Source organism: Myxocyprinus asiaticus, chromosome 5 (assembly GCF_019703515.2).
Source record: "Myxocyprinus asiaticus isolate MX2 ecotype Aquarium Trade chromosome 5, UBuf_Myxa_2, whole genome shotgun sequence".
In the NCBI taxonomy this organism is placed as follows: domain Eukaryota; kingdom Metazoa; phylum Chordata; class Actinopteri; order Cypriniformes; family Catostomidae; genus Myxocyprinus; species Myxocyprinus asiaticus.
This window is the reverse complement of record NC_059348.1, coordinates 33334391-33351956: the sequence shown is the minus strand read 5'-3', so window position 1 is coordinate 33351956 and position 17566 is coordinate 33334391. Positions and strand designations below refer to the sequence as shown.

General features: G+C 41.3%; 1 protein-coding gene across 7 annotated transcripts in view; it reads left to right on the top strand.

The window, feature by feature from the left end:
* Positions 1 to 17566, top strand: part of LOC127440320 (catenin delta-2-like) — a 150535-nt gene that overhangs the window by 37811 nt on the left and 95158 nt on the right. For 6 of the 7 annotated variants that reach the window (XM_051696841.1, XM_051696847.1, XM_051696845.1 and 3 more), the window contains 2 exons: positions 5477 to 5610; positions 15625 to 15737. In XM_051696841.1, coding sequence (XP_051552801.1) covers positions 5482 to 5610; positions 15625 to 15737 — 242 coding nt within the window. In that variant the 5' untranslated portion in view covers positions 5477 to 5481. Of the gene's footprint in view, positions 1 to 5476; positions 5611 to 13336; positions 13458 to 15624; positions 15738 to 17566 lie in introns of those variants that run through there. The other variant, XM_051696846.1, reaches the window with a different exon arrangement.

The window sequence follows — 17566 nt, the reverse complement described above, 5'->3', positions numbered from 1 at the left end:
GAAGAAAGAGACAGACAGTGAAAGGCAATTAGTGTGGATTGGTCAAGTGCATGTGGAACAGATGTGTTTTCAGCTGGTTTTTGAATGTTGAGATGGCATTGGCAGATTGTGTTGAGTTTGGTAGCTCATTCCACCACAGAGTAACAGAGAGAGTGAATGATTGTGAAATAAACGTTGTGCCTCTTTGCGACAGGAGTGAATTGAAGAAGGTGCTGTACCATTTGCTGTCCTAAAGGCCAGAGTCAAAGCCTTGCATTTTATGTGGGCAGCTACAGGTAGTGGGTGGTGTGAAATCAAGAGGGGGGTGACATGAGCTCTCTTTGGCTTATTGAAGACCAGATGCACTCCACACAACATCCACAATTTTTTGGAACTGATGTACACAAATCAAAGGATCAAAGTGACAAACCGAGAGTCATGTTTGGAAATCACAAACCTCAAGAGATGAGAAAACAGAAGTAGATTGAAAAAGAGACAGAAAAAGATAATTTAACGGAGAAAAACGTAATCAAATGTCTAACAAGCATTACATCGTAACAATCAAAATTTTGATGAAAGTTGTGACAGTTGGAAAATGGCAAACAATTTTAACTGCATTTCTAGGTATGCATTTATAATGCATTTATATGTTTGCATTTGGCAGACTTTTTTTACTCAAAGTGACTCAAAGGGCAGTCATGGTATACTGTACATTTTATCATTATGTTGGTTCCCTGGGATGTGAACCCATGACCTTGGAATTGGACATGGTATGGTTTTCCAGTTGAGCCACAAGAAAAACAAAAGAATCTATATAGACTGACTGCCATTGAAAGTACATTGAAGCCAGCAGTGTAGTCTAGGGCATACGCAGGCATATGCTGTATGCCCACCTAACTTTTTTAGGATTTTGCGTATGCCCACTTAAAATAAGTGATGATACGGATGGCCGCCAGAACAACTAGGAGTCTTTTGACCCGAAACTTTTCAATCTACTAACGCGTTGCTGCAGCACTGTTTAGTGAATTGTATATATTTTAAAGTGTACAGAGATTCTCTCTAAATGCGCATGGAGCTGCGGGAGCACAACTGATGGCACTGGCAAGATAGACAGTCCAACTAAGCTGATCCACCAATCAGAACGTTCATTTCAGACGTGATTGATATTTGCTAACCAATAATATTTTCCGTTTCAGTAAGGGGTGGGACATTTCCAGCGTCTGATGCACAAGCATTCCTGGAGTAACCATAATTTGCACTGTAAATTTATTTCCCTTCTAAATGTAAATATATACATTTAAATTGAACTTAAGCAATTAAACTCTGTGAAAATACTGCATGTTTTGCACCCCTGTTTTGCCTTTTACTGCTGTCTATGGTGCCTTTTTCTCATGATATCAAATTATTTCAATTTATATTTCTAAATATTAAAACAATTTCACTATACACAGAAAAGCACATTATAGTACACGAATGAGAAAGAAAATAACCATACATTTTTATGTAGGCTGTATATGTTAATACAAGATAAGTTGTTAATGTGAACATTACTACACTCATATTAGCTATACAATGCTTAACAGTTTATTGTGTATTATGAATTAGTTTATTAGTTAGAGTAATAATAAAGTATTAACAATTTTCATAGTAGCCTAATAAAAGGAACATTTATGACACCTATTAATTTAAATACATATTTAACATCAAGTTACCATACCATGGTTCTTAGCAGTGTACTCTACACCATGCCAGCAAGACACCTACCCTGATATACATTTTGTAAGTTTATGTGTGACTGTAATTACAAGTCATTTTTTTATTTACATTTTTTTTATGGAAAACGTCCTGGTTACTTTCAGAATTGCCGTTCCCTGATGGATCTAGGGGACTAGGGGTCACCCTTGGGAGCCCCAAACACCTCTGATCTTTGAGAAAAGGCCAGTGGGAATTGGCGACTGGAATTTGCATGCCACTCCTCCGGACATACGGGTATAATAGGAGCTGGCTCGCAACCACTCATTCAGGTTTTGTGCTGAGGAGCCGAGACAGGTCCTGGCCATTTCAGCGGGTAGCTCAGTGTTGTGGTAGGAGGGACACAACATCTCGTTCCCTCCATCAGGGAACAAGGTTACGAAAGTAACCAGGATGTTCCCTATCTGTCACTCACTCGACGTTGTGTCGATGTAGTGACACTAGGGGTCCCTATACGAAACGCCACAACCAGCTGAACTGTGTTACTTGGACTGGCGGTGCGAGACGGGCAAACCATTGTGTGCCTCGTAGCCAGCGCACCTGGCCATCACGTAACCTCCCCCAATACTCCTACGAGTGTTGTATGGTCCCCCACACCTCAGGAACAAGTCGACTGCAAAAAATGGGGACAGGCCGCCCCAGCCGTGGCCTCTTCTCTTCTTTTTTCTCCCCAAAAAAGAGTGGAAATTGTTCAGCTGGGGGCCACATGTGTCCGCATCGGGGGGGTCCTTTCCCAAGGGGAAGACACCGTGGAAACCACACCCTGCCCGAAGGGGAGGCAATTGTGTGGAAATACGTCACATGGTCTTACCGAGTCTTGTCAGCAGTGTCGCATGTGGAGAAGTCCCCGTGGTAGGTCCTACCCAGAGGGGATGGGCTCTACAAATACGCGACTGGTGGCAGAGGGGACTCTGCCCAAGGAAGACGTGAGTTTACCAACAGGGAAACCGTCTCGTGGAAGATACATCACACGGGGTTACATAGAGGCAACCAGCGCATGTGGAGCACCTTCCCCAGTACAGGGCCTATTAGCACACGTACTTGGCCGTCATCTAATTTCTTAGCAAATCCGCCTGCCACAGGGCTAAGGAGGAAGGACATGCAGGGCCCACGGTCTTGTGAACACTGCTGGGGGGTAAAAAGTGCACGTCTCCCCCTCCAGGAGGGGAAAGGCACTATACGCAAGTGGTACACCCGGCCAGTTGTCCCGCAAACTTACCTGTTCGTACCTGACAACACATGGGACGAACCGGCTCAACCCGGCGATTGTAGAACCTCACAAATGTATTGGGTGTTGCCCAGCCCGCTGCTCTACCGATGTCTGCTAAAGAGGCGCCATTGGTCCTGGTGGAGTGTGCCCGAAGCCCCAAGGGGGCAGCACGTCCTGAGCATGGTATGCCAAAGCGATGGCGTCAACGACCCAGTGGGCGATCCTCTGTTTGTAGACAGTGCTCCCATTCCGCTGTCCTCTGAAGCAGACAAAGAGCTGCTCAGAGCGTCTAAAGCTCCGCGTGCAATCCAAGTAGATGCGCAAAGCACGCACCAGACACAGCAACGAAAAGGTTGAGTCTGCCTCCTCCTGGGGCAGCTTCGCTTACAGGTTCACTGTCTGATCCCTAAATGGGGTCGTGGGAAACTTTGGCATATAGCTCGGTTGGGGCCTCGAGAACACCTGCAGGTCCCCTACCCTCTTGATGGATGTGAGCTTAGTCAGGAGGGCAGTCTTCAAGGGACTGCCTTTAGCTCAACTGGCTCCAGGGTTCAAACGGGGCTCCCCGCAGGACCACGGAGAGATCCCATGAGGGAACGAGGCATGGTTTGGGAGGATCCAGCCTCCTCGTGCCTCTAAGGAACCTGATGATCAGGTCGTGCTTCCCGAGAGACCTACCGTCAACTGCATTGTGGTGCGCCACAATAGCGGCCACGTACACCCTCAAGGTGGGGGGGACAGCCACCCCACCAGTCTCTACTGCAGGAAGGGAAGCACCGACCCGACTGCACATCTCTGGGGGTCTTCGTGTCGGGAAGAACACCACTTAGTGAACAGACACCACTGCAAGGCATACAGGCGCCTCATAGAGGGAACCCTAACCTGAGTGATTGTATCTACCACCACGGGTGGTAGGCCACTTAGGTCTTCCGAGTCCCATCCAAGGCCCTGACATGGACATTCCAGAGGTCTGGTCATGGGTGACAGATGGTGCCTTGTTCCTGAGAGAGGAGATCCCTTGTCAGGGGAATTCGCCAGGGAGGGGCTGTCACGAGGATTGTGAGGTCCGAGACCCAAGTCTGGGCAGGCCAGTAGTGTGCTGCTAGGATGACCTGCTCCTCGTCCTCCCTGACCTTGCACAGGTTCTGTGCAAGTAGGCTCACTGGGGGGAACGCATACTAGCGAGGCCCCCGGGGTGAGCTGTGTGCCAGCGCATCTGTGCCAAGGGGAGCCTCGGTCAGGGCGTACCAGAGCGGGCAGTGGGAGGATTCCTGGGAAGCGAACAGGTCTACCTGCGCTTAACCGAATCGATTCCAAACCAGCTGGACCACCTGGGGGTGGAGCCTCCACTCTCCCCTGAGTGTGACCTGTCACGACGGTGCGTCTTCCGCGCTGTCAAGGTCACCCGGTTCGTGCGTGGCTCGCAATGACTTAAGTCGCTGCTGACTCCAGAGGAGGAGGCGGCGGTGGGCGAGTTGAGACATGCGAAATGAACGCAAGCCGCCTCGGCGGCTAATGTACGCTACTGTCACCGTGTTGTCCATCCGGACCAACACGTGCTTGCCCTGGATCAACGGCCGAAGCCTCCGCATGGCGAGCAACACTGCCAGCAACCCGACGCAATTGATATGCCAACGCAGTCGCAGCCCTGTCCGTTGCACATGGCGCCCCAGCCACGATCGGTGTCGTAACCACTTGCACTAAGGGGACTCCTGCCCAGAGGAAGGACCGAGGTGGGGAGCCGCTGGGGTGACTTTCCCTTTAATGAAGGAAAACCGTGACTGCAACGTTGCCATGGTCATGTTCTCGCAGTGAGAACACGACCCGTCCACGAACGCTGTCTCCGTGTGGGCAGCGCCCAAGCATGTAAGACAGCGATCGTGGCCATCGGAAGCAGAGGTAACGACCGCAACCAGGAATTAAACACAGATGGAAAGGCATCTTTAAAAAGATGCTCTCCGTCAGTGCCACTCTTTTAGTTGGGAAAATATACTCTTATCACAAGAATATATACTCTTTTAGACTGTCGAAGCACCCAGCGGTGCACGAGGGGGAGAAGCCGCTGTAATGCGCTGTAAACTCCAACAGTTTTTTAGAGATGAATGGAACAGCAGAGAATTCAGCTCGATGAACACAACCGCTCAGCTCCGAAGAAACAATCTGAATGATTGGTTGCGAGCCATTTCCTTTTATACTCGTATGTCCAGGGGAGTGGCATGCAAATTCCACTCGCCAATTCCTATTGGCCTTTTCTCAAAGATCAGAGGTGTCTGGGGCTCCCAAGGGCAACCCCTAGTGTCACTACATCGACACAACGTCGAGTGAGTGACAGATAGGGAACAAAAATCTTACACATTTTACATATGTACTGTATGTAAGCTGGTTTTCAGATTCATAATTTCAGATTTTGTAAATGAGTTTTAGAGATCGGGTGCATGTGTCTTCAGGTACTACTACACCACTGATTGAAGCCTAATAAAAGCTTTGTGTATTTCATCTTGCAGAATTCTTGATGCTGTTGTTTTGGTTCTGCAGAAGGAATGCCAGTACCAGACCAGACCTCTGACACAGACAATTCCAGCATGTTGAGCCCAGTCCTGAACGCCTCCAATGGAGATGGATCTGAGACAGAGACCACCTCTGCCATCTTGGCCTCTGTTAAAGAACAGGTGGGTACTACCAGAAACATTTTAAGGGAAGAAGACGGCCCACTCGTATATGTGTGATTTGTGAAAAATTGTAACGCTAAATATGGCGGCTGTCGTCCAGCCTTAAAGTTAAAGAGCCAATCAGCTTTTAGATTGAGGTGTCAACGCTGAATATGTCAGTTGTAGGCATGTAAGGCTGAACTTCCATTTTTACAGCTGCCATACTGAATGTTTTAATACCTCTGTCAAAAAGGCAATTGGCTCTTTTATGCAGAAATGCCTGTAACGCATGCGCTAATGCTGGACCGGTCTTTAAAATATGTGATTTGAGCTAAAAAAGCATGATTTATGATACCAATGTAACATTTTATTCCAGGAGCTGTACTTGCATGATTCCAGGGGCATTAAGAATATTGCAGCTGCATAAAATGACTTTTCTTAAAGGGACTATGTTGCTACACCTTCAATCTGGAGTCTTTCATATTTATCTTCAGTTTTTTCAAACAAGTTTTTACAACTGTTACCCCCACCCAGGGATGTGTCTCTTTAAAATATGTGATTTGAGCTAAAAAAGCATGATTTATGATACCAATGTAACATTTTATTCCAGGAGCTGTACTTGCATGATTCCAGGGGCATTAAGAATATTTCAGCTGCATAAAATGACTTTTCTTAAAGGGACTATGTTGCTACACCTTCAATTCTTTCATATTTATCTTCAGTTTTTTCAAACAAGTTTTTATAACTGTTACCCCCACCCAGGGATGTGTCTCTGAAAGTCATTAATTCTTACAGATAAATGCTAATGGAAGGTTATGTTTCCCCACATTCTCATAGTCTTACCAAAAGCTGTGATATGCTGAAACATTCCTTCCCTCCCATTATCCAACACTTTAATTATAAACTTGCTTAATCTTTACGTACTGTAAACAGTAATTAGGCAGAACCATACCAGTCCTCAAATGAACTACACATGCCATCTGGGTTAAGGAGCAGCAAGGTTTAATGGTTTTTGCAGGAGTCATTCCCATCATCACATGGTACCTGTTACATTTAGCGCCTGGTTTCTCAATTCACAGATACAAATGGTGCTGAATGGCTTGATGGTCAACACAGTGTGAGTGTACTGTCTGTTGCGCCTCAATATCACATGTTTTTGGGAATGAGTGGGAGAGAGGATGGTAGTTTTGTGTCTGTGTGGTGTAGGAATGTGTAACATTTGACATGCCTTCTTGCAGTCATGTCTCTATGCTACACTAGTCACCACCGCTACGCCAGAGAATATCTGTAATAAGATTGGTCATCTGCTTGTTAGCAGGTTAATAGCTTCCCAGACCTTAGTGCAACATGTGATAACTTAAGATAAATTGACTTGATCTGTGAGCCAAAGTGACAGGTGATAGGGTGCCGACACACTATTGAAAGCAATGATAGAGCAACTTTGGTAAATTATCAAAAGGGCTTCTGCATAGGAGAATTTAATAAAAGAGCTTTAAAACCTGGACCCCATGAATTTAGGACGAAGCTATGACTTTTTCTACAATGCAAATATGTTCATTTGCATTTAACTTTATTGAAAGAAAAAGTTAACTTAATAATTAAGAGCCTGCTTAATGGTAAACAAGATCAGTTATGAAGTCCTGCTGTCAGCATGTTTGACTTTGAACATAGCCCTACATAAATTAGGTGTTAATGAACATTTTACAGATTTCATTGTTATTAATATAAGTAACTTCTCATATGCATTCCAACTCTTTTTTCTTTTTTTTTCTTTAAAGGCCTTAATCCCCCGCCACCAATCATTATGATATGCATGATAGAATTATTACATGTATCAAGCATTAGTGTGTGATAATGTAAGTATTTCTCACTTCTACTTTGTGTATAGTATATATCTTGGCTGGAGGCCATTTTTGAGTCCATGCAAGAGCATGTGTAGATAGAAACAGATCATGACAAGCCCTTCACTTCTTGCGAGTGTTTCGCTCACACCCCTGCTTTTAACCATGGGACAGAAAAAGCGACAAGCTCTCAGGGTAGAAAATCTACACGGGGAGTGTTAAAGTAGGCCACAGCCATGGGCTGCTGTGGGCCAGTCTAATAGCTCTCCTATCAGAGTGAGAAAAACTGTCTGCCATCTTTCTCTGATGTCTTTATTGGGGGGGGGGGGGGTCATATTTCAGTATGATTGTGTGTTCTTTTTTCAGGAATTTTAAGATGAAAGTGAAAATCTCCACTTGTGAAAATGCTTTTATTTAGTATTTTCTAATTGAATACATTTTTTCCCTATTACAAATCATATTATCAGCATAACAATTTCAGTTTACTGTATGTGCTTTAAAGACAACATGCACTGGAGCTGGCATGGACTCCACAAGTTTGTGCAAAACTAGATGAGCCATGTTATCCCAGCATGAATTGAGAATGTTCTAATGAGCATCTTTTCTGTTTCAATGGAAACAAGATCTGAACTTATTTACAAAGAAGTTAACATGGTCAATGTCACAAATTTGCTTGCATTTAATTAGTCAAAATGAATATTAAATACTTCTTCTCAATTTTGAATTTTTCCCCCCCACAAACATTTCTTTGTTACATTTTCAAATACCTAAAACTTTTTGTTCTTTTCAGGATTTTGATTATTCATTTTGAATATATATATATATACAGTGCATCCGGAAAGTATTCACAGTGCTTCACTTTTTCCACATTTTGTTATGTTACAGCCTTATTCCAAAATTGATTAAATTCATTATTTTCCTCAAAATTCTACAAACAATAACCATACTGACAATGTGAAAGAAGTTTGTTTGAAATCTTTGCAAATTTATTAAAAATAAAAAACGAAAAAAAAAATCACATGTACATAAGTATTCACAGCCTTTTCCATGACACTCAAAATTGAGCTCAGGTGCACCCTGTTTCCACTGATCATCCTAGAGTTGTTTCTACAACTTGATTGGAGTCCACCTGTGGTAAATTCAGTTGATTGGACATGATTTGGAAAGCAACACACCTGTCTATATAAGGTCCCACAGTTAACAGTGCATGTCAGAGCACAAACCAAGCCATGAAGTCCAAGGAATTGTCTGTAGACTTCCAAGACAGGATTGTATCGAGGCACAGATCTGGGGAAGGGTACAAAAAAATTTCTGCAGCATTGAAGGTCCCAATGAGCATAGTGGCCTCCATCATCCGTAAATGGAAGAAGTTTGGAACCACCAGGACTCTTCCTAGAGCTGGCTGCCTGGCCAAACTGAGTGATCGGGGGAGAAGGGCCTTAGTCAGGGAGGTGACCAAGAACCCGATGGTCACTCTGACAGAGCTCCAGCGTTTCTCTGTGGAGAGAGGAGAACCTTCCAGAAGAACAACCATCTCTGCAGCACTCCACCAATCAGGCCTTTATGGTAGAGTGGCCAGATGGAAGCCACTCCTCAGTAAAAGGCACATGATAGCCCACCTGGAGTTTGCCAAAAGGCACCTGAAGGACTCTCAGACCATGAGAAACAAAATTCTCTGGTCTGATGAAACAAAGATTGAACTCTTTGGCCTGAATGGCAAGCATCATGTCTGGAGGAAACCAGGCACCGCTCATCACCTTGCCAATACCATCCCTACCATGAAGCCTGGTGGTGGCAGCAACATGCTGCGGGGATGTTTTTCAGCGGCAGGAACTGGGAGACAGGTCGGATAGAGGGAAAGATGAATGCGGCAATGTACAGAGACATCCTTGAATAAAACCTGCTCCAGAGTGCTCTGGACCTCAGACTGGGACGAAGGTTCATCTTCCAACAGGACAACGACCCTAAACACACAGCCAAGATAACAAAGGAGCGGCTCCGGGTCAACTCTGTGAATGTCCTTGAGAGGCCCAGCCAGAGCCCAGACTTGAACCCGATTGAACATCTCTGGAGAGATCTGAAAATGGCTGTGCACCGACGCTCCCCATCCAGCCTGATGGAGCTTGAGAGGTCCTGCAAAGAAGAATGGGAGAAACTGCCCAAAAATAGGTGTGCCAAGCTTGTAGCATCATACTCAAAGACTTGAGGCTGTAATTGGTGCCAAAGGTGCTTCAACAAAGTATTGAGCAAAGGCTGTGAATACTTATGTACATGTGAATTTTATTTTTTTAATAAATTTGCAAAGATTTCAAAAACTACTTTCACGTTGTCATTATGGGGTATTGTTTGTAGAATTGAGGAAAATAATGAATTTAATCCATTTTGGAATAAGGCTGTAACATAACAAAATGTGGAAAAAGTGAAGCGCTGTGAATACTTTCCGGATGCACTGTATGTGTATATATACATATATTGTATAAATCCCAGATTTTCAATTTCAATGTGGACTCCACATCTTAAAGTCTTAGTCAGCATCTGGGATTCATACAGTATATTCAGTGTATGTGTGTATATCTATATACCAAATACAATGTTTATCATCCTGGTGGTTCTTGTGTATTGGCACTTATTATGATAAATCACTATAGTCATTTAGTGTCCTCCACTAGATTGCAATCTCCCATTTTGGAGGCATCTAGTAGTAGAGAGAGTTTATCACAGAGGTCATGTAGAAGAATTCACAAAATAAACTGAAGTGTGGATTTATCCAAGTGATTTAAAACCACCATAGATTATGGTGGTTTGTCATAGATTATGATGACAAAGGAAGCTATGCAGCATTGAAAATCCATGTCACCTCAGCAATGTATAAATACAATGTTCTAAAATGTCTGGCAACATGTCCAGGTCTCTTGCATGTGTGCTTTGTGTGCAGTTTTCAAGGTTGCACATGCAAGCAGAATACAGTCCTGTGTATGACTCTCTCACATTAAAATTCTCCTGTATCACTTGTGTTAAATAGAATCACATGCGAGGCTCAACTGGCTAAAGAGAGCACATTTAATGACCTGAACATAGCAATATGCAATGCCCAAGCAGTATGGTCAGGACTAGGTGCAGTGTGCTGTATCAGCAGTACATAAAAATTTGTGGTTAACATTCTCAGTGCCCTTTTATTAAATTGTTGAATATGGTTTCTTCTATATAATGAACACATTTCGTTTATGATTTCCCTTTATTACAAAGTAGTACTTTTGCATATTCATTATCAAGTTTATTATGTATTGAGTACAGATGTTCTTTTTTGTACTAATTTTGCAGAGATCTGACATGAAGTTCAGTACAGCTCAGCTTGTTGTCATTATTCTCTTTTTTTTTTTCTTTTTTTCTTTAATTTGAAGTTAAAGACATTTATCTTAGTGTTGTTACATTGACACATTAACTACTCATAAGAAATCCATTTAGTATTTGGCCATTGGCATTGGTATGTGAAACTTTATTATAAGCATGTCAAGGTCTTTTTAGGGAAAATGCCAATAGAAGGTACCTAGGAGAATTGATGCTGTTTTGAAGGCAAAGGTGGTCACACCAAATATTGATTTTGCTTTTTTTATGTTTACTCGACTTTGTATAACGTTAATTGATAAATGAAAACAATTTATGTCATTATTTTTGAAGACATCCTCACTATGCAAAATTTTTCCCAAGTGCCTAAAACTTTTGCACAGTACTGTGTGTGTGTGTGTGTGTGTGTGTGTGTGTGTGTGTATATATATATATATATATATATATATATATATATATATATATATATATATAGGCCTATATTTTCCATTTAATTCTAACTCTGCATTTTTAGTCTGTTATTTTTCTTTTTGGGAAAGAATGTTAATCAGCTCATTATATCTTTGTCGGATAGGGCAGACTGATTTGCTTTAGCCAGAAATAAATAATTTAAGAACTCCTTTGGTCACAGAATACTGTAATTAATGTCACATATTAAATCAAATGATGCAGTTCTTTTAATTGTAATGTTGCTAAATTTTTAAATTGAGGGGTTTTCAGGATTACCCCATTCAAACGATCAAATTACTAACAAAAATACTTTTTAGTTATGTTTGTTTGAAGTTTATCCTGAGGTCTTTTGCATGGCCTCATTTAGCTTCAGTTTGCAACCAGAAACATGTTTCATTTCCTCTGAATTCCATGCATCTCCTTATAAAACATCTTTACAGAACAAACTTGACAAGTCTAGTTCATTTGAGTCATTCTTGTCTAAGCACTGTTTTGTCTTTTCTATATGGTGCTCAGCTGGATGTGGAGTGGCTATGGACTCATTAAGTTCTGTGAAATTTTAGAAATTGGGTTAAATCCTTAAAGGAACTCGTGAGGTGAACCACCAGTGACATTTTGCCATCAAATGGACCAATGAAGAAACTTAAATGTCAGTCTTTGTCAACAGGGCACAATTAGGCATTTAGGCCAAAAGAACACATTCAACTCTTGAAGCAGCAAAATCAATTTCTCTGTCCCTTGGCTATGTATTTTCTAAACAAATAGGTCTAATTAGCTTTTCGAGACCTATTGTGTAAGATGATGGCAATACATTTCTGTTTCTAATCCTTGTTAACCCTTGTTTTGCTATTGCTCTCCTGGTCCATCAATAAGCATTTTACACAGAATATATACTGTATAATATATAATCTTTTTTACTTTTATAATAATAATTTCTGTCATTTCTACTCGATTTTATGATTTGCCACTTTGATTTTACTGATAGGTTTTAGGCAGCACTTAAACTTGAAAGGGATAGTTCACCCAAAACTCAAAAGTATGTCATCATTTAATCACCCTCATATTGTTTTCATCATCCTAATGTCACACTCAAACCGTTTGTCTTTTTTGCAATACAAAAGGATTTGCTAGGCAGAATTACAGCCTTAGCCACCATTCACTTTCATTGATTGGAAAAAAGATGTCAATGAAAGTGAAAGGTGACTGATATTGTCAGAACCTAACATTCTGCCTAACATTTCCTTATGTGTTCCATGGTAGATAGGAAGTCATACTGGTTTGGAACACCATGGATAAGTAAAAAGTAACAGAATTCTGGATGAACTATTCCTTTAAGTTTTACATTTGTTTTGGTTAAATTTGTTTTGCATTATACAAGTGATTTGTATCAGATGTATTAAAAATAAAATAATATATATATATATATATATATATATATATATATATATATATATATATATATATATATATATATATTACAAATTAGACTAATAAGTTTCTGTTCTTATTGTTGTATACTGTATATAGAGGATCTGAAACAATGCTTTAAGTCATAAAGAATAATCAGTTTTTGTCCATGTGATGCTTCTGTCATCCTCAGCTAGCCGAGACCTTTTCTGTCTGCATTGAATGCTATATTTAACCAACTTTTGTGACAAGCTGTAAGTGGAGGCTACTCCCTGCTCAGGGAGCCTGTCCATTGCAGGCTACTGAGGAAGGATACAGAACAGCCAGTTAGGATCCCTGGAGAAAGCACAAAGCTTAGCAATGCTCAGTGGAATGGTGCTTTTTCGCTGCCTGGACCCACAAAAACACCTCTTTCTCTCTGCCATTCTGCAAGCCTTTCAGTGAGCCCCCATGCCCCCCCCCCCCTTCAGAGTGGGGCACAGATGGCGTAAGAAAGAGGGGAAGAGTTTAGGAGAAGACGGAAGAGTGAATGGAGGGAGGTGGTATTTGGCTGGGTGGCTGGTGGGAGGGACCTTTTGTGATGCAATGTTGCATAAATAATGCCAAAGGGGCTCTAAATTCTCTGTTGCCATGACGACCTTTGTGCCTGACTGCACGCCACTTTTTTTTCTCTGCTGGAAGGCAGTCACTGGCAGTCTTGTAGTTTCTCTAATGACTTTACTCTTGATAAGCGGAGATGAACGCAGTGTAGTGGGATGTTGATGCGCCAGATAAACACAGCTTGTCCTCTGCACAGGCAGCCTCTGGAGAATGGTACATGTGCCGGTGAGAGTGTTCTTAATTTATTTTTGAAGGCAACAGGTTTTATTTAGCTGGTAAAAGGGAAACTAGAGTACTTTTGATAGATAGGTTGTTTTTATCTAATCAGGATGATGTTTTCAGTCTAAGGCCTAAATATGAACTCGTTTTCCGAGCTGTGAAATAAGAAAGGTCAAAGTTATGCTTGTTTATGCTTGTTTGTATTGTAATTGCAGATTGTCCGACAACTGTTCATTTGAAATGAGCATGCTCTCAGTCTGGTCCAGTAGCAGAGATATTGTTAACACAGTTTGCCTGATTGTTTGCAAAAGGACCAACATGTGTCTGACATCAAATAATGACATTTTAGACCTTAGATGTTGGATAATTATTTTTGAAGTGTTTGAATGCTGCGGTTAGCACATCTTTTGTTACACTGGCTGCATGTCGTCATGGTCTACAGAGCTCTCTTCAGCACTGAATGGGCATTTTTGTAGCCATCATCTGGGTTCCTGCCCAAAATAGCAGGTGATGCGCTCTGGAGCCCTCTTAGCTGTAACAGCTCAAGGGAGAGTCTTTGACCTTGTGGCTGAGTGAACTCATTTCAGCCTTGTCACAAAGGAAGTGGGAACGTTGCATTGACTGTCTTTGCCCCTGGGCTGTGGCACATAGTGCAGTGTTTCTGACTGGATTTTCATTGTGATTACTTTAAAGAGGAGCTCTGGGATTCCATCTCTGATTTAGCATAGACAAGTTTGTCATTACATGTTAAGGGGTCCATATCTAATTATGAGTGGAGTGGGTGGGTGTAAAGTGCTGGAACGGTCCAGTCAGTGACTATCAAAGTCTCTAGATATCTGGAGAAAATCTACACACAGTGCAGGTTAAGAGAATGTATTGTATCATTTTTTAAATATTTTTTTAAGCCAATTGATTCCTTATGGTTTATCAAAGCACATCTCTTAAGATGTTTTGTATAGAATTCGTTTTATGTGCAATGCTCTTAAAACATTTTGTTAAAACTGTTACAGAAAATATGGCTAATTAAAAAATAATTTTTATGCTATTAGTAATTATGTAGATCATCAGATTGTGCTAAGTTTTTTAAAGGGATAGTTCACCCAAGAATGAAAATTCTCACATCATTTTCTCACCCTCATGCCATCCCAAATGTGTATGACTTTCTTTCTTCTGCAAAAGACATATGAAGATTTTTTTAAATAATATTTCAGCTCTGTTGGTCCATACAATGCAAGTGAACTTTCAAGACACAAAAGGCAGTATAAAAGTAATCTATAAGACTCCAATGGTTAAATCCATATCTTCTGAAGTAATATGAAAGGTGTGGGTGAGAAACCTTTTTTAACTGTAAATCTACACATTCACTTTCACTTTCTCATTCAGCCAGCTGCTGGTTTGGGCTGGTCAAAGTGCAGATTGATAGTAAAAAAAGAACTAAAATATTGATCTGTTTCTCATCCACACCTATCATATTGATTCAGAAAATATGGATTTAACCACAGGAGTCATATGGATTACTTTTGTGCCTCCTTTATGTCCTTTTTTGGACCTTCTGAGTTCTTGTCACCATTCACTTGCACTGTGTGGACCTACAGTGCTGAAATATTCTTTGTATATATTCATATATGCATTGTTACTATATATTGTGTTCTGTTGAAGAAAGAAAGTCATACACATCTGGGATGGCATGAAGGTGAGTAAATGATGAGAGAATTTTCATTTTTGGGTGAACAATCCCTTTAAAGCTGAAGCTTGTAAAAATGAATGTTTTCAAAGAGGATTTCCAAAACAGATTGTTCCGCCTCAAATTCATGCCATTATGAGCCAATGTTGCTCTGTCATGCTGGTTGGAATGCTCCAAGAAATTAAGCAATGTTTTGATAGCACCACAGATAGTGGCACTTTTCAAAAAAATAAACCTACGAATAGCTTAATTGTAGTTGTTTCTGCATATTAAGATGGGATAGGAGAATGTATTTAAACATTGAAAAAAATACTAACTTCAGCTTTAAAGAGATAAGTTCTTTACATAAATGCAATGCAAGTAATTTTTACTTATGAGAGCATATGCAAGTGCATGTGTGATGCATACAGTACACAGAATCAATTCTGTAATTCCTTTAGGCCTTGACATATACACTCTGACCGCTTTACATGTGCATTATGTGTGCAGGAGCTGCAATTTGAGCGACTGACGAGAGAGTTGGAGGCTGAGAGGCAAATTGTTGCCACCCAGCTGGAGAGATGCAAGTTGGGATCTGAGACCGGAAGCATGAGCAGCATCAGGTGGGTCCAATGGAGTCTCAGTGGGTCTCAGTTACTCAATCTGTCTCACCTCGCAATCACCCCTCACATCTTTCACACTCCACCTTCACTTGGCTCTTTACCATCCAACTTCATCAAATGTCATTACAATTTTGTAGGACTAAACAGTATAAGTGTGCAGCATGAATATTTTAGCATTACCACAATCAGTAAAAGCTCAGAGGATTAACACTGGGTTGGACTCTCTCTTAGACTCTGTTTACACCTGGTATAAAGATGCATTTTGGGTGAGCCAGTCACATGTGGTCAGGCGAGACACATCGCTGATTACACCTGGTCGCTTAAATGCATCTACTGTGACCGCTTGTGTTTGGATTTCAGGGGGAGGGTCTCTGATTCATGACGACATACATCAATCACCATGCCAGTGCGTATAATAGCTTATTAAATTGTCTTCTCATTGATTGCATGGAGCATATCTGTGGTTTATTCATCAAGCCAATAAACTCAAATGAAATGTCCTTCAGCTGTTAAGTTGTTAAAAAATTCCCATGTCGGTTGCTTTGGCAGTGAGATTCTGTAGTACATGCTGATATCAGGTTGAAAGTCTTGCTTTTGTATCAGTGGTGTAACTACCAGCAGTGCAGGTTGTGCTGTCACACAGGGGCCTATAAGCAGAGGAAGACCGTGATGACTGGGCCTTCTCAAAATGTCTTTGCACATGCAAGATACCCTGATAAATGAATAAAGATCACATGAAATGACTTGACATGGGCAGTTTTCTTTCCTGTTTTGATGTATTTCCTGTTGAAACTGGAGGTTTGGGCTGGACATATCAAACGGCTCAACTTTTTGTTCAATACCCAGTTGGCTTTAGTTATGTCACAGCCATGAACAATGATTTGCTACTTGCTAGTCTGTAGCAATTGGTAATAAGTGCAGGGACATTTTCATTCTAGCAAGCATTTAACTGGACAGTAACCTGTGTGGTGTTTTGATCCCTTGACGGAAGAGAAAGACTATCATATATCTGCTAAAAGTTAGTTTTGTCCACTTTTAGGGGTACACTAGAATATAGATGGCTTCAATGCTAATTTTAAGCATTTAGTCACAGACTAAAATTGAGTTTGTAAGAAAACTTAAAAAATGTCTAACTTTACTTCACTACACTCATTCCTAACATTAGTGAGATAAGCCTAAAAGCTTACTTGAAAACTCATCAAAATATCAATATAACTCACTATCAAACAATAAATGAAATTACTCATGCATTTATGGTATTATATATATTTTGCCACTGTTGTACTTATGACATACTTCTTTAAACGGGTGTAGACAACCCCATGTTTTGTGGGCTGTAGCCCAAACCCTTTTCTCTTTTTTCCCCTCATGGCATTTCCGTCGCCTCTAAAGCACATTAGAAGAGAGTTGCCAACTGACACAGTTAGAGACACAGAACATTTTAGAGACACAGAACATTTAATTAGATTAGAGCGGAGTGGAGACAACACAGCTTGTCCATAAGATCCTAGTTCCATCACTGATTTGTAAATAGTTATGCTGTGCATTTGGGTTGTTGCAGGTTTAAAGTTCAGGGAAAAAAAACATGAAATTTGTTATCCATCCTGGTGCGCAGATGTCAGTGACCCCAGACTTCAAGGTTTTTGCTGATTATACCTGTCTTTCAGTTGTTACTCCTGCTGTATAAGATCTTAGAATTTTCTTGGATTTATTGTGGATTGTCTTCAGATTGCGGGGTACAGTTGGTTGTCTGTGGTGGGGTGTGTTTGGTCTTAAAGAGTCAGAGGAGGTCAGACATCTTCTCAGACAAATACAGCTTAAAGCCAAAC